At 39.3% G+C, this 23723-nt stretch overlaps 1 protein-coding gene across 3 annotated transcripts in view; it reads left to right on the forward strand.

Moving 5' to 3' along the window:
- Window positions 1-23437, forward strand: part of LOC109686333 (adhesion G protein-coupled receptor E4) — a 63379-nt gene extending 39942 nt beyond the window's left edge. For 2 of the 3 annotated variants that reach the window (XM_074054454.1, XM_074054453.1), the window contains 6 exons: window positions 5632-5867; window positions 6715-6781; window positions 7419-7510; window positions 8507-8687; window positions 9444-9539; window positions 23185-23437. In XM_074054454.1, coding sequence (XP_073910555.1) covers window positions 5632-5867; window positions 6715-6781; window positions 7419-7510; window positions 8507-8687; window positions 9444-9539; window positions 23185-23274 — 762 coding nt within the window. In that variant the 3' untranslated portion in view covers window positions 23275-23437. Of the gene's footprint in view, window positions 1-5631; window positions 5868-6714; window positions 6782-7418; window positions 7511-8506; window positions 8688-9443; window positions 9540-23181 lie in introns of all 3 variants that reach the window. The other variant, XM_074054455.1, reaches the window with a different exon arrangement.
- Window positions 23438-23723: the final 286 nt, after the last annotated feature.

The raw sequence follows: 23723 nt of genomic DNA on the forward strand, positions 1-23723 counted from the left end.
AGCTCTGTAGACGTCAACTAGGTCCATTTGGTCTATGGTGTGATTTTGTTCTAGAATTTCTTTATTGATTTTTTGTTTGGATGACCTATCTATTGGTGATAGGGGGGTAGTAAGTTCTCTCACTATCACTGTGCTGGAGGTTGTATAGGTTTTTAGGTCCTTCAGAGTATGTTTGATGAAATTAGGTGCATTGACATTGGGTGCATATAGGTTGATAATTGTAATTTCCTTTTGGTGCATTTCTCCTTTTATTAGTTTGGAGTGTCCTTCTTTATCTCATTTGATCAATATAAGTTTGAAGTCTACTTTATCTGAGATAAGTATTGCTACCCTTGCCTGTTTACAGGGGCCATTGGCTTGGTAGATCTTCTTCCAGTCTTTCACTCTCAGCCAGTGATTATTTCTGTCGATGAGGTGGGTCTTCTGTAGGCAGCAGATTGTTGGATCTTCCTTTTTAATCCAGTTTGCCAATCGGTGTCTTTTGATGGGGGAATTTAGTCCATTAACATTCAGTGTTAGTTTTGATAAGTATGTGGTGATCCTTGTCATGTAGTTGTCTTTGTTGATTAAGAATTTGATTATGTGTAGCTGAGTCAATGTTACTCTCTACTTTGTTGCCTTTTTTTCTCCTGTGGTTTGGTATTGCCTGCCCTTTCATGGTTTTGTTTGCTTTTACTTTCTGTGTGCAGAATTCCTTAGAGAATCTTTTGTAGTGGTGGCTTGGTGGTCATATATTGTTTTAGTTTCTGCTTATCATGGAAGACTTTTATTGCTCCATCTATTTTGAATGATAGTTTTGCTAGGTATAGTATCCTAGGGTTGAAGTTATTTTCATTTAGTGCCTGGAAGACCTCACTCCATGCCCTTCTTGATTTGAAGGTTTCCATGGAGAAATCTGCTGTGATTTTGATTGGTTTACCTTTGCATATTATTTGCTTTTTTTTCTCTTACAGCCTTCAATACTCTTTCTCTATTCTCTGTGCTTATTGTTTTAATAATAATATGTAGTGGGGTAGTTATATTTTAGTCAAGTCTGTTTGGTGTTCTGGAGCATTTCTGTACCTGGATGGGCATATTTTTCTCTAGATTTGGGAAGTTTTCTGTTATTGTTTTGCTGAATATATTATGCATTCCTTTGGCTTGCATCTCTTCTCCTTCTTCAATGCCCAATATTCTCAGGTTTGGTCTTTTAATAGAGTCAGTGAGTTCTTGCATATTCCTTTCACAGGTCTTGAGTTGTTTGACTATAGTTCTTTGGTTTTTCCTTTAATAACCATTTAATCTTCAAGTTCTGACAGTCTGTCTTCTGTTTGTTCTATTCTGCTGTAATGGCCTTCTATTTTGTTTTGTACTTCTCTTTCATTTTTTTTCCTGAGGTTTTCCATGTCATAGGTCACTTCCTCTTTAATGTTGTCAGTTATTTTCCTTAATTCATTTATCTTTGTATTTATGGCATTTTCTGTTTCATTTTTGTTTTTATTTAGAGTTCTTATGATTTCATTTATTTGTTTTTGTGTTTTCTCATATTCTTTATTTTTGTCCTCTTGGAATTTCTTGTTTGCCTCTTGTATGTTTTGGTAGACCATGTCTAGTAATAGTGCCATGAAATTCTCAGTGATTACTTGCAGGATTTCTTCTTTCAGTGTGTTCTTGTGGGCTTCCTTGGGTTCTTTGGCATAGTTTATCTTTGTTTCATTGGAGTCTGTATCTGGGTATCTGTTTTCTTCATTTCCCTCTGAATCTTGTACTAGTTTATTTTTGGGGGGAGAATGGTTTCCATCCCTTTTTGTCTTCTCATATTTCCACTCAGTACTGTTTCTGTCCCTGGACTATAGTGAAACTAACAAAATCAAGGAAGAAGGAGAATATAGTGAAAGAAAGAGAAGTAGAAGGAAAAAAAAAGAAAAAATTTAAAAAGAGAGTACTAAGGAAAACAGCAGAGAGAGATGTTGGATGGTCAAAGAGCAAACCAGACAGTCAAACCTTAAAGGAAGGCATGCAACAACAAAAAAAATCACCTGTTCAGGGACAGTGGAATTTCAGTCTTAGTAGTTCTGCTGTTACTCCTTTATCATCTAGACCTGTCTGTGTCTCCTAGGCAGGTTTGGAGCCCTCCTGTGGTGGGTGGCAGGTGAGTGGGGTTCCACGGGCCTGTGGGCAGAGGCCTGTCATTGAGGTGATCTAACAGGTCTTTGGAGCATGGGCCTGGAGTGCCTGAATGGTGTGGGCCCAGTGGGGTGGAGATTGTGAATGCCTGTGGATCACTGGCTTGACAGGCTTAAGGGCACAGGTCAGTGGAGCGGAGATTGTGCAGGTCTGTGCAGGCCTGAGGGGTGTCCCCCAGCAGAGTGGAGATCATGCGTGCCTGTGGATCCCTAGCTTAGCAGGCCTTAGGAATGCAGTCCGGTGGAGATCGTGTGGGTCTGAGGGGTAGGAGTTTGGGGGATCGCAGCCCTGGTGGGGCTGAAGAGTGGGCCCAAGGATCAGAGATCCCAAGGCCAGTGGAGCAGCAGCTCTGCGGGCCAATGGGGCAGGGCTTGGTGTGCAGTGCCAGCTATTATTTTAGTAAATTGTGGCATGGAGAAGTCTTCCACGAGCTAGGGGTTCAAAATGCTGATGTTTCAGCACTTCCTGGTGCTTTAGCTCAGCCAATTGTGTCTACAGCATCTCTGGAAAGTCCCTGGTTCAGGGAGCTCATGTAATGTGTGGCTGTGTCCCAGTTGCTATCTTGGGTCTCTACAGAAAACATTTTTAAGACAAGAAAATGTGAGAGTATAACAGAGTGTAGAAAGAATATTGAGGAATACTGACAGTTTGAATATGTGTTAATGAAAATATGAGCCATGTTAGAGGAATTGGTCACATTTAAAAACTACTTATAAAATGGATTTGGCAGGACCCAAGTCCCTAAATATATGTGGAAGTGGTGTGTTAGGGAGAAAGTAGAAATAAGAGGTGTCTGAGGTTTCTGGTTTGAGATACTGGTTGGCTGGTGATGTCATTAACTAGGGCAGAAAAGATAATGCCACATTGCATTCTATTGCACAGTGGAGTGACTATAGTTAGCAATGATGCATTGTATATTCCAAAAGTAAAAAAAGAGGATTTTCAATGTTCTACTTAAAATTTGATAAATATTTTGGGTTGTGGATATGCTAAGTATCCAGATTTGATCATTACACAGCATATACATCTACCAGAACATCATGTTACATCTCATAAATATGGATAATTATGTTCAGTAATAATAAAGTAAAATAATAATAAAATAAAACTGAGGAAAAGATAGTGAATTCAGCTTTAAACTTGTTAAATGTGCTGGTCAGATATTGGAGTTGAGTCGTACAACATGTAATTGGAGATAAGAGTTTTAAATACAGGAGAGATTGGGCTGGGAGAGAGGTGACATAGGTGTTTCCTATATGAAAGAGGTAGTTGAAGACACAGGAATCAATATGAGTGAGGTGGTTTAAAGCTGGAGCTAGGTGGAAAACCAGAATTTAAAGCTTGGGAAGAGGAATATGTGCAAGAGTAATAAGAGGTGAGCTGTGTTGGGTGAATTCCTGCACAGATAGATGTCCAGAAAACTAAAAGGACAGTAAGTGTCAACTTGACCGACCAAATTTGCCTGAGAGGTCAGACAGAGAGTCTGCTGGGTTTGGTAATTAGGAGGTTGTGTTAATCAAAGTTCTCCAGAGAAACCAAGTCCTTGTATACATACACACACATATATATGAAGAGATTTCTTTTTAAGGAATTAGCTCATGGGATTATGGAGGCTGTCAAATCCAAAATATGCAGTGTGGACAAGCAGGCAGGAGACCCATAGTGTTGCAGTGCTAGTCTGAATGGTGTCTTTTGGAAGAAGTCCCTGTAGTCAACGGGAACCTTAGTCTTTGCTGTACTTTTGCCTTCAAGTAACTGGGTGAAGCTGACCCTCATTATGGAGGGCTATCTGCTCTATTTAAAATGCTCTGATTTAAATGAAAATCCCTTCCAAAAATATGCTTACAGAAACATCTAGGACAATATTTAACAAAAAATTTGGGCACCATGGCTTAGCCATTTGACAAATTAACTATTACAAAGGTAAAAAATGAGTCATTAAGTCAGAAAACTACTCTGTCTTTAAGCAGGGAGTTGATAGGAAACTGAAATAAATCATTTATTCAGGCCCAATGTTGTAACTTCCACAAGATAATGAATACTGATTGTAACTTTAAAGTTGATAAGATAACTTATCTGATAACCATTCTGTTATATGACTTCAAATGACTTTGTCTGTAGAACAAAGAATTCTCCCTCAAGACTGTAGCATCAACTCCCATCTGAGTCTCTGACCTGCTGCTTGGTCTTGTGTTTCCTGGACTACATTCCTTACTGATGGTAGTTCCTTAAAGAATATGCCATATATCTATATGTATATATACTCTTGATTCAATGTCCTTATAAAATGCTTAGAATTCACTGAGATTTGGAGGGAATCAAATTGAGAAAGATTTCTGTCATTTTTTTCAAACACTTTTTTGTCCTCTCCTCATTCCCTGTCTCCAACGACAGGTATTCTAGGCAGTTGATGTTATTCCATTACCTTACTGACCATTTATTCAATTTTTCTAAGTCTTTTTTCTCTGTGTGCCTCAAATTGGATATTTTCTACTGCTGTGTCTTCAAGTTCCATTATATATATATATATATATATATATATATATATATATATATATATATATAATATTTCTTCTGTGGTGTATAATCTGCTATTCATTACATTCAGTGTCTTTTTCATCTCAGAGAATGTACATCTCAGAGAATGTACATATATTTTGCAACCCTAGAAATTAGATTTTGTTCTCTGCTATATCTTCTCAATGTGGTTTCCTCTACCTTTTTGAACATATATGTTTCCTAAACTAACTCATAGTACTTCAGATATGTTAGACCAAAAGCAGGCACACATTTTAGAATTTAACTTAATTTCTTAGTGTTTATTTGCATGCCTATTTTATTTATGGCATGTGATGCTGGGATTTCCATCATTGGAGCATGACATAAGGTTTTCCCCAAAATATATGTATTTTATTGAGGTTGCTCTGGTAATTGTTATTCTCCTTGGTTTCATTAACTTACTGTCCTAAAGACAGATCTTGCAACAAAGATTGAATGTTGTTTATTTGAGACTTATCTAGGATACATTAATGTAGGAGGGGAAATAAGACAGAGATGGAAGGAGAGACAAAGAATAGGTGTGTTGTTGAGAGTTTCCACTGTAGACAACTGAAGGTCAATCCCACTGAAGACCTCCAGGAGGCAGCATAGAGTATGTGTCTTAGAGTTCTCCCCCTCAAAATTCAAGGGCAGTGGAGTATTTATCTACAAATTCTTGCGCATTATGTATCTGTGGGCTGTTCCAATTGCATTTGTACCTTGGAATTTCTGGCCTGCTCTATCATGGGGAAAGCAAATTTCAGTGGCCAGCAGAAGCTTCCAGAAAATGTATAGCCTCCAGGCAAATGTCAATTTCTTAAACTGAGATTCCAGGTTAACATCCAAGCAATGATAAATGTTGAGAATATAATCAGGTACAGCCTGCATCTGCTCCACACTCATCCTCATCTCTTCTCTCCCTTCTAGGTGCTGTGCTCCATCATAGCAGGGGTTTTGCACTACCTCTATCTGGCCGCCTTCATCTGGATGCTCCTCGAAGGGCTACATCTCTTCCTCACTGTCAGGAACCTCAAGGTGGCCAATTACACCAGCACAAGCAGATTCAAGAAGAGACTCATTTATCCTCTAGGCTATGGAACCCCAGCTGTGATTGTTGCTGTGTCTGCAATCATTGGACACAGGAACTATGGAACATATACTCAGTAAGCATGATATGCGTATATGGTATATGGTGGAAATGTATTTCCACAGCACGTATGTGGTATGAAGTCAAAATGATCGTTTTAAAATTCATTTCTAATTGTGACTAATTCTTGAAACTAGTCTTTCTTTAGCTTGAATGTTATTTCTTCCTGGAAATCTCTAGAGAGATGGTTCTCAATAACTTTAGGGTTGGATCCTATTGAGACTTTTGGGGGAAAACCAGAGTTCTTTTCTCCAGACAAGGGTACATACAGACAGAATTTTGAATATGCTTTTACAAAAGGCAGGCAAAGTAAATACATGGCTCCCGCATTAAGAACTGTGGGCTCCATGTTCTGTAAGATTGTCAAAGATTAGGTGGAATGGGTGGAGATTAATCTCAAAAATAAAAAGCATAACAATAGTAACAACTGTCCATGGCATTTTCACCATGACCCCATGTAGGCCCCAGTTTCTTATCTCATGCTCATCACATGTAGGGCTAAGTGTCTTTAATACATACTTAGAGAGTAATTCTGAATTTCCAAGCAGTTTTCTTAATAGTTATTTTTGCTCCCTTGCTTGAGAAGTTTACAAAGCTATGCACTGAACACTTAGTTGAAGAAGTTACCATTTTGGTAGTGCTGCTTGGGTTAGGAGGTTGGTTGTGTATGTGCTAAAATATCATATATGATGTTGCCCTTCCTGAGGTCAGAGAAATACCAATCTCTAGCATGAACCTTATATCCTGCCATTTTTTCACTAAATGACTCTTGACACTGTTTAGAGCTTGCCCCAGGAGCCTGTAGTCAAACTATTTTCCTTCTTTGGAGGAGAGGCAGCTAATGCTTATCTTCCTCTCCACAGCTGCTGGCTCAACCTTGATAAAGGATTCATCTGGAGCTTCATGGGGCCTGTGGTAGTCGTTATCTTGGTAAGTGGTAGTTATTCATGGGTGTGCCTGCTCTTTGCTGACCAACCATAGAGAGTGTGTTTCTTATCTGTTAAAGTGGAAATGAGATGAAGATAAAGAAATACAGTTCGGTGTGACTGAAAATACATCTTCACTTAGCTTTCCCTGTCTTTTTTATAGCTCACTAGTCATTTGGATAAATATGACTCTGCTGTGAATTGTTTTGTAGATCTGGGAATCAAACCTAGGGCTTAACATGTGCTAAGCAAGTGCTCTACCACTGAAGTACATTCCCAGCCCTTGATTTGGGTTAAAAGTACTGCCTTTATTCACTCAGTAAATAATCATCTACTCTGCATAGGGTAATATGCTTTCCAGAAACTTCCTGATTACACATAATATATATAGATAATAATAGGAGACTTCTATTTTCAAAGTGTCCTGGTTTGCATGATAAATTATATATCTACCTAGCTAAGAACCAAGTGTTACAGGGAATATGTTGTGCACTATACATAATAAACCAGACCATGTCACTGGTGTCCTTATGAAGTGTGCCTCTTTGGGGGAAAGATTCTCAGGTCCAACTCAAGTTGGTTTGTATGAAAGGACCTCAAAAGACAATGATGTCATTTGTTCATGCTGTTTCCATCCACAGATAAATTTGGGTTTCTATTTCCAAATTCTGTGGATCTTGAGAGGCAAAATTTCCTCCCTCAATAAAGAAGTTTCTACCATTCAAGATACCAGGTAAGAGGGTATCAGCATCTGGGATACCCATGGATTGATCCTGTAGGACTACTCTTCCTAGAAAAGAAATGTCTATTAAATATGGTATCCAGTTGGGGTATCACTCAGAAGTAGAGCACTTTGCTAGCATGTGTGAGATTTGGTTCAATCCCCAGCACAGTAAAAATATATAAATTATTCTGAGACTAGATAAGGGGGAACATCTCACAGCAAATTAAAAATTCTGATTTTCAGGGAACAATGAAAACAACTAATGTTTGGTAGGAACAGGGAATTTTCCAATATCATTTTATGAAATGCTCATAACTACCACCTATGGGGATAGATATTATTATCCCATTGATAATAGGAACCAAATAACTGTTCATCTTACCTCAGAGTGGGCAAGCATCTTGCATTGGTTAAGTATGGATTAAACTTAAAGGAATATCTGCTCAACTTCTCACCCCATCTTTGGATCTTATCTACTTACTTGTCAGACCATTCTAACATCTCTTGGCCTCAGTTGCCTTAACCCTCAAGGACCACAGTGTCAGTCTTCTGTATTTTTTCCCCATCCTATCGTGTATATGTCTAAGTGAAGGTTCATGAACACACACACACACACACACACACACACACACACACACATACATGCATCATATCATGGAGACAGTCACCATCACCAACTCCACTCCATTATACCAAATACAATTTCTATTTGAGGAAATCCAACACTATGTTATATTCTGAAGTCCACAATTTTCAACAGAAATTTCTAGAAGATTTTCCAAGTAAATCTTCTTCAAGAGTGGTAGGAAGCATTATTCTCAGCAGCAGAGATTGAAAACATAGATTCTACCTTCAAGCTGTATGGCTTTGCATGTTACTTAACTGCACCAGGTTGCTGTGAGGCTTAAATAACATAATGCATGCAAAGCATTTAGTTTTCACCAAAGCTAACTGAACATACAGTGAAAACCTTCAATATTAATATTGCTCTTTTTTTTCTCCTAGAGTCATGACATTTAAAGCTATTTCTCAGCTGTTTGTCCTGGGCTGTTCTTGGAGTATTGGCTTTTTCATGGTTGAAGAAGTAGGGAAGACAGTTGGGTCAGTCACTGCCTACTTATTCACCATCATCAATGTGCTGCAGGGGGTGTTGCTTTTCGTGGTGCACTGTCTGCTTAATCGCCAGGTAAGGCTAACCATTTCATTTCTCACCAACCTAGCCCCCAGAGTTTTAGAACTCACATTCTTGCTCTTCCTTCTCCCTTTCTATCTGTATTTTCAGGCTTTCTTCTATTTGAGAGGAAGGTTTAGGGGCCACTTAGGCATGCTATGTCCTCTGTATTTCATCCATTCAGCATCCTAACATCCCTTAAGACCATGTGTCAGTCAGGACAAGGCAGGTTTTGCTGTATTTGGCACGTATAATGTCCTCATTGAGGGAGGGGTATAATTATAATTTTACTCTTGTGGAAAATTGAACAGCCTGTCTGGCTTTTTCATTTGCTATAGAGAAGAACTGGCAGCAGTTAAGATTCTAGTTTCAAACAGATAATCTAAACATTTCATCAACTCTGCTCCATTTTTCAGTACTTTCCTTATGCTTGGTATTCCATCCTTAAAGAAATGAAATAAACTTAAGTATCTTGGTGAAATAGTGCCTCACACCTAGCCAGTGTTCAATAAATGACCTCCATTATCAAAAACCATATCCATCATCCTCACCGCAGTCACTTTTATCATAGTCATCATCATCTTCATCACCACCATCGCTATCATCATCACCATATATCATGTACTACAGCCAAAATGATACAGAAAATTAATTAAAGAGTGGTAGGGAGTAGGACTTGGCATATATATCTTTTGTCTCCTGTTTTAGGATCGTTTCCCTGGAAGCAAGCTATAGGCATGACACAAATTTCTGTATATCTCAAACTTGCAGGTGCGAATGCAATATAAGAAGTGGTTTAGGGGGATGCGAACAGGGGTTGAAACTGAAAGTACTGAGATGTCTCGCTCTACCACCCACACCAAAATGGTAAGAGAAGTCCCTTGGAATGCTTTATCTGAATCCAGCATCTCATGCTACCAGGGTTTTCCTGGCTGCTCCATCTGAAAAACAAGAGAAATGGCTAAGGTTCCTGCACTAGGAAACTGACATGTCTACTTTTTGATTTCCCTAACTCCCCTTCCTTCCTTCCTTCCTTCCTTCCTTCCTTCCTTCCTTCCTTCCTTCCTTCCTTCCTTCCTTCCTTCCTTTCTTTCTTCCTTCCTTCCTTCTTTCCCTCCATCTTTCTTCCCTCTCCCCCTCACCTTTTCTCAGTATTAAGGTTTGAACTCAGGACCTTGCGCTAATGCTTGAGCCATGTCTCCAGCCTTGTTTTATTTACCAAATAGGGTCCCACAGTTATCCCAGGGGGGTCTGGACCCGGATCCTCCTGATCTCTGCATCCTGAGTAGCTGAGATTACAGTGTGAGCCACTATGCCTAACCCTGTTTTCTGTTTCTCCCCCTCTTCCTCCTCCTCTTCCTCCTCCTCCTCCTCTTCCTTCTTCTTCTACTTCTTCTTTTTCTCCTCCCTCCTTTTATAGGTCAGTATAAGGAAATAACTCAGGTAAAAATCAAGCTTCAACAATTCTTTGATCTAAGGTAAAAGGAATGAGGTCTGGTGGGCTAATTTTCCTAAGGCTATAGAAGCTTAATTACAACACATCTGTTCTGGAAATTGTCAAGGCATACAGCACACCTTATCTAAGGTACTGATTAATCTGGCATTAGGGAGTCTCCAAACAGTTCTGGTACTTTATCTTGTTTTTGCATCAGGGAGCTGGTATGTAGACACAACAGGTTGTTTTCTTCAAGGGAGATGCAGGAACAAAGGTCAAGACACCAGGTGCTGGGAAGAATGAGAGTAGGAGAGCTCTGCAAGCTCCTACCATGGAGAAACTTTGTAAACTCCATCATTTCAAGTCCAATGTCCAAGCCTGGTCTCCAACATCTCCCCCTACTCTATTTCTTAAAAGCTCCCGATGCATTTCTATGTCTAATCCGTGGAGTTGCCTTTCGATCTTTCGAGCTCTGACTGAAAGTAAGCAGAAACAACAATCATTAATAATACAATGCCAATGAAATACCAAAAGGAATATTTTAGAGTATTAAAAGGGTTAAATCCTTGTAATTCATCTAATATAATTTTTGCTATATCTGCAGGAGCGATCACTTGATCGTGTGCTCACTGCATGGCTAAAATTTGCTGTCTTAAGGCTTGTAAGTTAAGGGAGTCATTGTTATTTTCCTAGGCTCCCATGACATGTGCTTTAATGAGTTTCCATGGGAAGTCTGTGGCATTGTAGGTGCTGCAGTGACACAAATGTGTTGGAAGCCTGCATGGCATGGTAAATTTTGATGGAATTTCTGCATTTGAGCTTCATCTCCCATAGCCAGCAAAGCAGCTTCTAGAGAATTTAAGTGGATATCAATTTTTTCATCTACATCAACTTGTTTTTGGAAGGCATAACTGACATTTTGTGTTAAGGTATTAATGTAATGAGCATTTTGAGTGCTTTGGGAGAGGGCTACTGCAGCAGTAGCCATGGTGGCAATAGCAGTGATAACTGCTATAATGCCTGCTATCATGAGTCCTACAAATCTCTTTTCTCTTATGAATAATGATTTTATTTCTTTGACAACCTGTAGTCCTCTATCATGATACCATGGTCCCGTGAAATTTGTAGGTACCAAGATATAGGAGCTTTGTTTTTACTCTAAGTAGGCTGCCATTTATGTAATTGTCCACACATGAGTTAAATTACAATTAGAACAAGAGATATCAAAAATAGTTCCGTTCTTAGAGATGTTAATTGATCCAGCCAATAAAGCAAAAGGATGTTGAACACAAGCTTGTAATCCTTTAACAACAGAGCTGCCTGAATGGCTAGTTAGATTGATATTAGCAGTAGCAGCTCCAAGCTTCCATATATCTGACTGAATGGTTCTTCCATCTAGTCCTACCAGAGGGGTGGTCAAATACCTCATAATATTAGTGTCAGAAGTGCCATTGTAAGACCAATACACAAGCTTAAAGCCTGTAACATAAACAGCCATTGGAGAAGTAAATATACATTGCTCCCATGTGGCTCCCTTATGTGGGTGCCGGGGATTGCGTTTGTCATGACAGTGGGGAATGTGAGGCCAATGTGTAGCATTATATGGCTCAGTGGCATTAAAGCCAAAAAGTTCTAGTTTTTTATCAAGAAACTGAGTACCATTCCATAACAGAGCACTTTTCCAAATAGGCATGAGAGGGAGACAATAAGGCAAGTTTCCCAAACATATAGGTAAAGCAACAGCTTGTCCTGTAAAATTATAATTAGTGAAAGTAGGAACCAGGTGTCCACTGGAGTGACCGCCTACCAGCTCAGAGTCATTAGTAAAAACTGATATAGAAGGACTTTTCCAGGTAACTGCATGAAGCAGAGGTGGATGAGGCACAAAAGCCCAATGTACTAAGGTCTGGGCTTCTGCAGCATTTACCTGTTGACTAATGATGCTAATCATAGCTAGCAGAAGAACAGCAAGAGTGTCTTCCTGTCCCCCACCCTTAATGGCATTCTTGGCCATATCTGCCAAGCATTTTATTTGATCCAAGCTAGGGGAGTAGATCCCCAGGTTGTTTTACTGCGTTTGTTAAGGTGATGAAGTTGCCTTTTGTAGGACTGGTGAGGGTGGTTCCTTATCACTTTCAGTGACAGGATCTCCATCAGTTTGGTTTTTGGCAGGCTTAGGCTCCTCTCCTCCTCCATCAGGTGGAGCTTCTGCATCTGATGGCTGATGGGTTCCATGGGTCTTCACGAACCACAAGGATACCCAAATTGGGCTTTCTGTACCTTCAGGAAAAACACAAGCATGGCCTCCGCCCCATAACAAGACCGGGCTGGCGACTTGCCAGGCCCTGGTAATTACATCTTTCCACAATACCTGTGGCAAATGTTGTTTATTACAATGTTCCCAATGTTTTTCCACTGGAATAAAGCCAGATTCAGAGCAATTAAAAAACTTTAAAGTAAAAAGAGCTTTATTAATTTGAGTGGCCAGGGAGATATCTCCCCCTTCTTGTCTTTCTAACTGAACTTTGAAAGTTTAGTGAGCTTGTTCTACTATAGTTTGGCCTTGGGGATTGTAGGGTATGCCTGTGGTATGAAGAATTTTGTAGGAGGAACAAAAAGCCTTGTAGGCAGTAGATGTATAGGTTGGGCCATTATCAGTTTTAATATGGAGTGACTTGCCCATCACTGCAAAGGTGGCCAAACAGTGATCTATGACATAGGATGTTACTTCCCCTGATCTTGGAGAGGCAAAAACAAAACCAGAGTAAGTATAAATAAAAACATGGACATAACGCTGTTGTCCAAAAGATGGAATGTGAGTAACATCCATCTGCCATATTGTCAGAGGGCAAAGACCACAAGGGTTAACTTGCTCACTGGGCACAGGCAAATGAGGAGCACAACTTAAACATGATTTAATAATCTGACGAGCTTCTTCTCAGGTGATATGAAAATGTTTATGAAGAGCTCTGGAGTTTTGGTGGAACTGTGAATGACTTTGTATGACCTGTTTTACTGGTGATGAGGTATCTACCTGTAAAATTAATGGAGAAACCAAGGCATTGACCTGGCAATTGCCCTCTGCCAATGACCCAGGAAGGCCAGAATGGGATCAGAGATGGCTCACAAAATAGGGATGTTGGTGTTGTTGTAATAAAGCCCTTAACTCATGGAAGAGATGAAAAAGCTGTTCATCATTGGTGTGTTCTATATAAGCAGTTTCAATAGTCTTAAGTACACCACAAACATATGCACTATCTGTATACAAATTAAAAGGAACATGAGCAAAGTCCTGACAAGCCAGTATAACTGCCTGAAGCTCAGCACACTGAGCAGTGGAAAAACCTGTTTGTACAACCTTTTGTCCCTGAGAGGAAAAGTAAGCAGCATTTCCAGAACCTGAAGCATCAGTAAAAATCACAAGAGCCTGAGGCATGGGATCATTTCAGATATTGTGAGGAAATGTAAAAACATGTTGAGAAGCAAAATTAAGAAGTTTAGAGGAAGGCAAATGTTCTCCAAGCTGTCCTGTAAAGTTTGCTAATGCGTTTTGCCAGATGGTGTCAGTACGCCATAACCAAACTTGTTGTTCCTTGGTAAATGGGACAATAATAAGAGATGGTTCTAGCCCTAGAATTTATATGGCTATTAATTTTGTTACCATATTATGGTAAGGAGTGATGACTCTAGCAGGGGAGTGAGGTAAATCTAGTACTCCCTGAGATTGCCAAAGAACTCCTGTGGATAGACTTATAGTAGGTAAAATAAGAAGTTTATTGGTTGAGAATAATCAACATGAGTTCTCTGAGAGTTATGAATAGCTTATTCAACCTTAGCCAGGGCCATACGACCGTTTGGTGTAAGATATCTAGGAGATGATGGTTAAGTGTCTCCCTGTAAAATTTTAAATAGAGGAGAGAGTTCATGGGTGGTAAGTTTTAAGGTAGGATGTAGCCAATTTGTATCACCTAACAATTTTTGAAAATCATTTAAAGTTTTTAACTTATCTTTGTGGATTTCTATTTTTTGGGGGCAGATAGTACATCTCTCAATAAGTGGCCCAAATATTAAAAGGGAGATTATTTTTGTACCTTATCTGGAGCTACAATAAGGCCCATTTGGACAAACTAAAAATAACAAAAGAAGTTTAGAAGAAGTGGGCTTGCCTGGCATCCACTTTTAGTTCTGTCTGGACTATTGATGATTTCCTGACAACTTAAAAATGCTGCGGAATGTCAACAGACAACAGTTAAAGGTTTTGAAAAAAGCCAACAAAAATAAATATTTAGAAGGCCAAACTCGATTGAAAATAGGTACTAGGTAATTGCAAATGCTCTGAAAAAGTAGGTAGACTGAGAATGAAAATACTTCAAATAGCCATGGTTAGAAAACTGAAAAGTAGTTTGGGAATTGTCAGACATTTAGTTATTCCCATTGAAGACTGCATTTTTAAGAACATAATTATGGCTGACATTATTAAAACAGCAGCACTAAATGCTTCCTGTTACATTTAGGAACACATGGACACAAGATTGCAAAAGTCTGGCATTGTTAACTTTAGATCTCTTTAAGTTAGGGGGCCAATGCCTGTGATCCCAAATAGCCTTATTTTTTGATGTACAGTTACATTTCATACATATACAGTAACACTTATTTGACTAAAACTAATATACTCCAGGTTTTAAGTAGCAGGATTGGTCAAATGGCAAGGTTTTTCTGAATGTTACTGATTATAAACAGCACACCTGCCAAAAATTTCATTAAGCATTTTATATGTCAAATATTTAGATGTAATGCTGTTGGATAAACAACTTTAGCTGGTCAGTTAAGTGTAACGCTTTTGGATAAAAGAGAACTTTCACTCATCATTTTACATAAACTGACACTTTTAACTTTGTAAATGTTTGTACTATATTTAGATAAAGTCTAGACACAGAACACAGTTATAAGGTGGTCATTTAAGAGACCTTTGCATGATCAAATACGTAAATGAACTCTGATTTAGTAGTACTTAAAGCTTGACAGGATCAACAGAAAACACAAGTAATTACTTTGATAAAATCTATCTAAATAACAGATTTTTGCAGATGTTACCTGGAGCAGAACAATATTAAGATAGCCTTGTTATTTTATGGACATAGAGAATTAGATTTTAGTTTGATATGACCCTAAAAAATCTTATAGGTAACTCTTAGGTTATAGTCAACTTTAACTTTATCACACACTGAAGCTTTTATTATACACTTTTAAGACTTACTAAGAACCTTCATATAACATTCTAAACCCTTTGATGGTTTGTCCTTATCCCTCCTCTCCGTATTTGGAACAATCTTTAGGACAAATCCTTTACAAAATCCTTTCTCATCCACAAACATTCCTTTTTCCCTGTAACTTTCTCCCCCAAAATACACTCAATACCTATCTGTATCCTTCTTACTTATTCACTTTGTAACTTGTATTTTAAAAATAACTTTTATAAGAATACACCATTTGTTAAGTTAATTATAAAAAGAATTGAATGGAAATTACTTATGATAAAATGAAACAGGTCAAGGTTAATGTCCATAAAATAATGCCTTAATTTATTTAGACCTAACTGACATAACCATTGAAAAACTGTTTTTTCTTAAAAGTAGCAGCAGAAGAGGTGAGAGAGAAGAGAACAGAAGTCATGTATTTCTTTACATTAATTTTATAATAAGAATCATCCTAAAGATGTTTAAATATACACATATGTAAAAAAGTTTTAAATTAAGCATGCCATAAGTGTTAATTTAAGTGTGCATAGATTCAAGAGCTCAAGAACATGTAAAAATTAACTAAGTGGCCACAAGTACATTGATTAGTTATTTTTTTAATTTTTAGGAGTAGATTGAGAAGTGTCCCATTCTGTTCTTTTAGGACTCATTTTTGAGCAGCTTAATAGCTGAGGCAAGAGTCAATTTTAGCAATAGTGTTTTGAGTCAGTCTAGTCTCCAGTAAGGTTTTTGTCTCTAATAAGTTAATCATACAATAGCCACACACAAAATTTACACAATGAAACACAAAACAATTACATTAATTTTGAACGCACCCTTAGACATTGAAGACTTTAGATTTACCTCTAGTCTTAAGCATCTGTACACAGAGACCTCTTTCTTTAGATCCAGTTTGTCCCATATTTATTACTCCCTACTATATTCAGTATCCACTCTCCCCTTACCTTATTTCCTTGTGGATGTGTCCTTCAGAGTGCATTCCCTTGCCTTATCCAATGAGTCCTCCTGTAGTCAGGAGCCCCAGGTTTGGGTGCTACTTGCTGAGCCTGACGGGGAGCATGGGGAATGAGAAATGAAGACACACAGACATACAGACATAAAGACACGAAGCTGGGTTCAGGAGGACTGCACATTCCTGGTGGGATACATGAACGCCTACATGAGCCAGAGTGTTTATTTTATATGTCAGTACAAGGAAATGACTCAGATAAAAATCAAGCTTCAACAATTCTTTGATCTAAGGTAAAAGGAATGAGGTCTGGTGGGCTAATTTTCGTAAGGCTATAGAAGCTTAATTATAACACATCTGTTCTGGAAATCATCAAGGCATTCAGCACACCTTACCTAAGGTATTGATTAATCTGGAACTAGGGAGTCTTCATACAGTTCTGGTACTTTATCTAGTTTGCATCAGGGAGCTGGTATGTAGACATAGCAGGTTTTTTTCTTCAAGGGAGATGGAGGAGCAAAGGTCAAGATACCAGGTGCTGGGAAGAATGAGAGTAGGAGAGCTCTGCAAGCTCTTACCATGGAGAAACTTTGCAAGCTCCATCATTTCCCAGTTCAAGGTCTGTGCCTGGTCTCCAAAAAACATATCTAAGGACAGCCTATATTCCAAAAGAGAAAGACAGGAATCACACTACAGTTGACAAGATGGCTGAAAAGCATGGAGAGACAGAAAAGCTGTGCAGAGCCTATAGTTCCAATCCTGGGCCTGTGTTGGGAGGAAAAGTGGAAGTCACAACCACAAGGTAAGTTAGGCAGCCCTGGTGACAATAGAGTCACAGTCCTAACCACAGGATAAGCCCCAAGCTTTGGCTTGTGTGACAGCAACTCCTGTGTGGCAGACAGGCATTGGAGCAGGTATCCATTTTGTCAATCTTCATATCTTGGAGAGCTATAGACAGACACCATCTTGAGATTGGAGCCTGTTGTTTCAAATGGAGCTACTCTGTGGTGCTGAACACAAGGAACAATCACATGTTAGGGAATCAGAAGACACCCTATCACAGTGTCTAGGTGGAAGACAGCCACAAGAGGCAGTGATGGAGAGGGGTAGGGTAAGACACAGATCAGCTGGGAAACTTAAGCAGTAGGGAATTCAGTCTATGATGGTTGTGGCGGTCAGTGACTCTGCCTTCTGTGACGAGGAGCAAGCCACACCAATTGTGGATCAGCACAGGAGCTAAGAGCTCTAAGCACAAGCCCAAGGCCAGCAAATTTCTTGGTCTCCAGAGCTTCCTCCCAGTTGTTTGTGCTTTGTGTCTGTTTGGAACAGAGAGCTCTGAGTCCAGGTCAGGAAGATAACTCAATTTCCCCAGCTTCCTTTTGCCTACAGGGTGAATTATTGCTGGGTGACAGTAGCAGGAAGAGTGTCTGGGGCCCTCAGTTCTCCCATTCCAGTGCAGATCTCAGTGCTCTTTTTGTTTTCCCTACTCTCTGATGTACTCAGGGGACACCATGAGGCTTGAATGTTTAGTGCTCCTGTATGCACAAACCACTCCTCTGGAACAAAAGGGTAGCTGCCCTGCCCACAGGATGAAAAGTTTTTGGGGGTACCAGAGGTTCTGGGTATACAAAAAAGGGGATGTTCTAAAGTGAATGCAGCCAAGACGCTAACAACTGACCCTTGAGTGGCCTGACCCTCAGCTCCAGCCTGAACAGTAGATGTGTTATTATGTTTGTCTCTGTATGGTACTGGAGACCGCACCCCCAAAATCAGGCTGCTCACTAAGACCTCTGAATAAAACTGGAAGAGATATCATCCTAACTGATGCACAAATCTCAACATAGAAACACAAGAAATATTAAAAGCCAAGGCATCATTATGCCTCAGAAATTACATAACTCCACAACAACTGAATCAAGAGATACCACAACAGCTGAAATATCAAAGAATTATAAATTCTAGTTCTAAAAATGATTAACTACCCAAAATGGGACTCAAACAAATTGTAAATGAAGTAAGGAAGTTAATTAAAAACTTGAAGAAGAAAGTCAACAACATGAATGAGAAATAGCTCAACAAACTTGAGATTCTGAAAAAAAAACACAATGAAATGTTGAAAATTAAAAATTAAATAAATCAAATAAAATCATTATGGAAAGCATTACTAATGGACTATACCAAGCTGAGGAAAGAATATCAGACTTTTAGACAAAGTTGAGGAAATATCACATTCAGAAAGCAATAAAGAAAAGAAAACCAAACAAGTATGTTCCATCCTCCCAAGAACTCTGTGAGATGATCAAGAGGCCAAACTTAAGAACCCATGTGATAGAAGAAGTAGCTGAGATACCCACTAAAGTCATAGAAAATCTACTCAACAAAAATGCAAAAGGAAATTTCCCAACCTTATGGAAAGATATGGACATCCAAATACAGGAATCATTTAGAACCCCAAAAAGACATGACCAAAAAGGAACTCTTTTACACCATATTATAGTTAAAATGCAAAGTCTAGACAGCAAAGAAGGAAGGTTGAAAGATGTAAGAGAAAAGTATCAACTTAGTTACAAAGGAAAACCCATTGTAATTAAATAAGCTCTCTCAACACAAACTATAAAGGCCAAAGTATGGAATGAAATATTTCAAGCTTTGAGAGTAAATAACTGCCAACCAAGATCACTATATCCTGCAAAGTTATACTTTAAAATCAATGAAGAAATTAAGATCTTCCAAGAGAATCACAGACTACAGTAATTTACTAAGCCATTGTTGCATAAGAAACATAAAGGTATCCTATACACCCACATGGAAGAAAGACAGTCATAAACATGAGAGGTCAGGAAAGAACAAATTTCATTAGTGGAATAAAGGAACAAAAGAGAATTAGAAAATAATAAAACAGTGCTTGAATCAACCAGGAAAAGAAACAACAAAGTTACAGGAATCAGCAAATACCTATCAATAACCCTAAATGTAAATATCCTTAACTCTCTAATTAAAAGACCCAGACTGGTTGATTGGATTATGAAGCAACTCCTAGAACTGGTGGCAAGGCAAAATTGTTAGAATACATGCCTTGAAAATACAAGGTACAGTTCAATTCCCTGTACCTCCAAAATAAACATTATTCAATTTCTTTCTTCAAGAGACACACCTCACTGTAAAAGAAACAAATAGACTGAAATGAAAGGATGGAAAACAAGTCACCAAACAAGTGGAAGATGAAAGTAAGTAGCAGTAGCTATACTAAAATTTGACAAAGAAGAATTAAAGTCAAAACCAGAAGAGATTATATATATTTAAAAATTGATGAAGAAGATACAATGATTGTAAATTATGTGCACCAAACATTGGTGCACCCAATTTTGTAAAACAAACATAAGAGGACAGCTGGGTCCAGATAAAATTATAGTGGGGGATTGTAAACAATGTTCTACTTTCATCAATAGATAGATCATCTAGATGAAAACTAAACAAAGCAACTTCAGAGTTAAACTGCAGTATAGATCAAACGGACTTAATAGACATTTACAGAATATTCCGTGCATAATACACATTCTTCTCAGCAGTCCAAGGAACTTTTTCGAAACAGATCACATTTTAGGACATAAAGCAAGTTTAAGAAACACTAAAAAATCTAGGGGGTGGAGTAAGATATCAGAGTAGGAGCTTTCTCTGACTCACTGATGCAAAGAGTCAGGGCAACAAGGGAGAAACTGTGTGTGGGAAAAAAAGAGAGGAAAAGCATCAGGATCCATGAACAAGGGATGGGACAGCCGAAAGCACAGAGAAACAGAAAGTCAACAAAGTAAAACAGGGACATTCTGCGGTCCAACTCCAGCTCCCTGGGGTCGTGGTGGAGGGGAAGCCAAAGCCGCTACCACAAGGTAAGGTAGGTTTCCTCTGAAACCCACAGATTGGAACAAGCCCACATCTCCCACAAGCATTAAACCCCATGTGGGGATTTGGTACAAAGTGACTTCCCCTGCATGACTTGATAGCATTGGACAAGGAAGGCATTTTTTTCCCTCTGCATATCTTGGAGATCTATAGCACAATTTTGAGAGGGGATCTACTGCTCCAGACTGAGTTACTCTGTGTACTTGAAATAAGGAACAACTGCAGCTCATGGAGTCTTGGGGCACCCAGCCACAGTGCGTGGAGGGAGAGCTCTGAGAGGTGGTTGTGGAGAGGAAGGTCTGATGTGGACCTGCTGAGATGTGTAAGTATTGGGGGTTTGGATAGTGAAGGGCGCAGTAGTTAATGGCCTAGCCTTCTCTGAAGAGAGCAAATCCTACTGCCTGAGGGTCACTGTGGAAGAGAGCACCACTCTGATAGAGAGTATGGGCTCTAGGAGTACTCCCTGGTTGCAGGTGTTTACTCGAGTGTGATTTGGGACTGAGCTACTCTGAGGCTTTGGAAAGAAGGAACAATCATGGTTCAGGGAGTCTTGGGGGCACCATGGCATAGAGTGTGGATTGGAGATGACCATGAGAGGTGGTTGTGGAGGGGGAGTAAGTCTGACATCGGCCTGCTGAGTTTAAGCACTGAGGATTTCTGGTAGCTAAAGCCATTGTGTTTGGTGGCCCTGCTTTTCCTGGCAACAGCAAGTCCCCTTGTCTAAAGATCACTGTAGAAACAGAGTACCAAGTCTGTGGCTAGTGGAGTGCTCAGCCTCTAGGAGCTGCCTGCCACCTTCAAGTGTCTGCTGCCAGGTGGGAGTGAGAACTCTGAGCACAGGACCCAGGGATCATGTGATCTCCCCCAGCCTTCTCCCTCCCATAAGGTGGTGAAATTCTGGGTGGTGTGAGAAAGCACTGAGGCCTGCAAGCAGAGTTCCTGAGTCTTTCAGTTCTCACCACCAGTGCAGAAGTCAGTGCTCTGTTTGCTTCCCATGCTATTCAACACATTTGGGGGTCACCCCCAGGCTTGGATGCTTGCTTCTCCTTTGGGCACAAACAGGGGTGCCTATCCAGCAAGAGAGCACCTGTATGGTCCGCGGACTACAAAGATCCTTCCCACCATCAGTGTCTTCCAATATACAAAGTAGGGAAGATTCTAAGGTGAAAGCAGCACAGAAGCAGACAACTTTACTGACCCTGCCCTTAAACCACAGACAACATTAATCCATACACAGGAGCTATGGGTGACCCCAGCTACTTTTCCTCAATCTTAGTGGTGCTGGGAATCAGGACTGAATACCTTGAGCATGTGGGCAAATGTTTGGCTACTGATCTACACCCCCAGTCCAATAATGAAAAACTACACCTCACCCTTTTCACTACAAACCCTGCCTGAACAACTGAGAGCACTTTGACTGAAAGAGTACAGGTGCTTAAAACTTCCAACCAGTGGCGTGGCCTCAGTACAAATCCCCATGAGGTAGCATGACCCCTCCAAGAGCCAACTACTTCATAGCAATTGACATCAGTGATAGTCAAGTGGAAGAAATCTCAAAAACAGCATTCAGAAGAATGCTTAAAAGAATGATCGGTGAGGTGAAAGAGGACATGAACAAATGCCTGTGTGAGTTCCAAAGTTGTCCCTTGGAGAATGGGGCTCAGACTCCCAATAGAGAAGGAGGAGACTGTAAGGCATGAGCTATTAATACTCAAAGCAGGTGGGTGTTGATGCACTCACCTAATAAAGAGGGCCTTGTGGGTACCAAATTCACTGCCAAGGCCAAAGAGATCTTCCCTGGAATGCTGCATGAGGACAGTCAATCTGGGGAAACATATAGTGCTCTGCTTGTGTGCTGCTCTTTTTTTTCTTTCATTCTTTTCTTTTTGGTTAAAATATATTACTTGTGTATATTAATGGGACTTAATGTGATACATGCATACAGAATACTTTAATCAAATCCAGCCTCTCTTTATTCACCATCTCCCCTTCCCCAAACTTCTCCACCTTTAATAATTCACGTTCTACTTTTAGCTCAACTTTTTCCTGTATCCTATTATATGTGAAATATTCATCTCCCTGTGTCTGGCTTTCCAGTTACATTCAATTTGCTGCAAATAGAGGATTCCATTCTTTGTGGCTGAATAATAATACAGACTATATTTTCTTTTATCTATTCATCTGTCAATGGTTGCCTGGGTAGATTCCCAATCTTAGCTATTGTGAATAGTACCACAAAAACCATGTGTGAACAGGTATCTCTTTGACACTTCAATCATGACTCAACTGAAGCTCAGAGAGCTTAAACTCACTGGTTGGCCTTTTGTGCTCCTGTGGTTACCAGCTTAGCCTCTCTGAACCTTGGTTGACTCATGGAAATACATGTTTGAGTGAGATAAAAATAATGTCCAAGAAAGCATTTTGCTCTATTTTGAACCATTGTTAACAATACTTTTTATTAATTCTAAATAATCACCATATATGACTTCAAACAATAATCATAATTTCTTATGTTTAGATAGCACATTATAGTCTAGATGGCACATAAGAATATATAAGAATTTATAATCTCAATTTATCCTTTGTGGTATTTCAGTGACCTATCACTGTCGTGTTGAAGAGGAGTCAAAGTGTCTGATGTCAAATCCCAATGTCCAGGCTGGGTGGTCTTGAACCAGCCATGTAATGTTTCTGTGCCTCTGTTTCTTAATGTGTAAGGTGATAATAATAATATAAATCTCATCATGGGAAGTAAATGATGAAAAATATGATAAATGCTTAGAATGCTACCTGTAAATGTGAAAAGACAAAATAAAACATCATAAATGGTGTTATGGGGAATGCTAGAGACTTACATACAAGGTGTCTTTCCTAAATTTTAGAACTTAGAGAAATCTTAGATGACAAGTCATCTTCAGGAATGTATAATTTTGACTTCTGAGGTTAATTTCTCTTTTTCTCCTTAAGTAGGTGGAAGCTGGGAAGTCATCAGAATTCATTCACTTAGACCCTGCCATGTCAGTCCAGTTACAGCCTGAGATTCACCTTCTGTCTCCTTAGCCAAGGACTAAGACTTGACTTGTTTGTGAATGGTACCCTCTTGTGGTCACATATGGATTAGACTAATGCCGTGCTTTCTGCTTTTCCTACCAATCATTCAGATTTTCCTATCAACAGGATTTTTCAAAAGGATTTTTATTAAAGTTATTAATTGTACAAATTAGTGAGTTTCACTGTGATACTTCCTATACATTCTATGTATCATGCTTTGATCAGCTCCACCATCTCTTATCTTCCTCTCTTCTCTCCCCACTTCTTGTTCCAAGTCTCTGTCTATATATAGTGTACTTCCACCCTCTTCACCCTACAGTGTAATTTCCTTTTCAATTCTCACTGATCCCTCAGACAGTGCCCCATGTACATTCATGCCATGTTATTATTATTGTCATCATCATCGTCGTTTTTGCTCTAGGTTCCATGAATTAGTGAGAATATGCAATATTTGGTCT

The sequence above is a fragment of the Castor canadensis genome, chromosome 14 (assembly GCF_047511655.1).
Source record: "Castor canadensis chromosome 14, mCasCan1.hap1v2, whole genome shotgun sequence".
Classification (NCBI taxonomy): domain Eukaryota; kingdom Metazoa; phylum Chordata; class Mammalia; order Rodentia; family Castoridae; genus Castor; species Castor canadensis.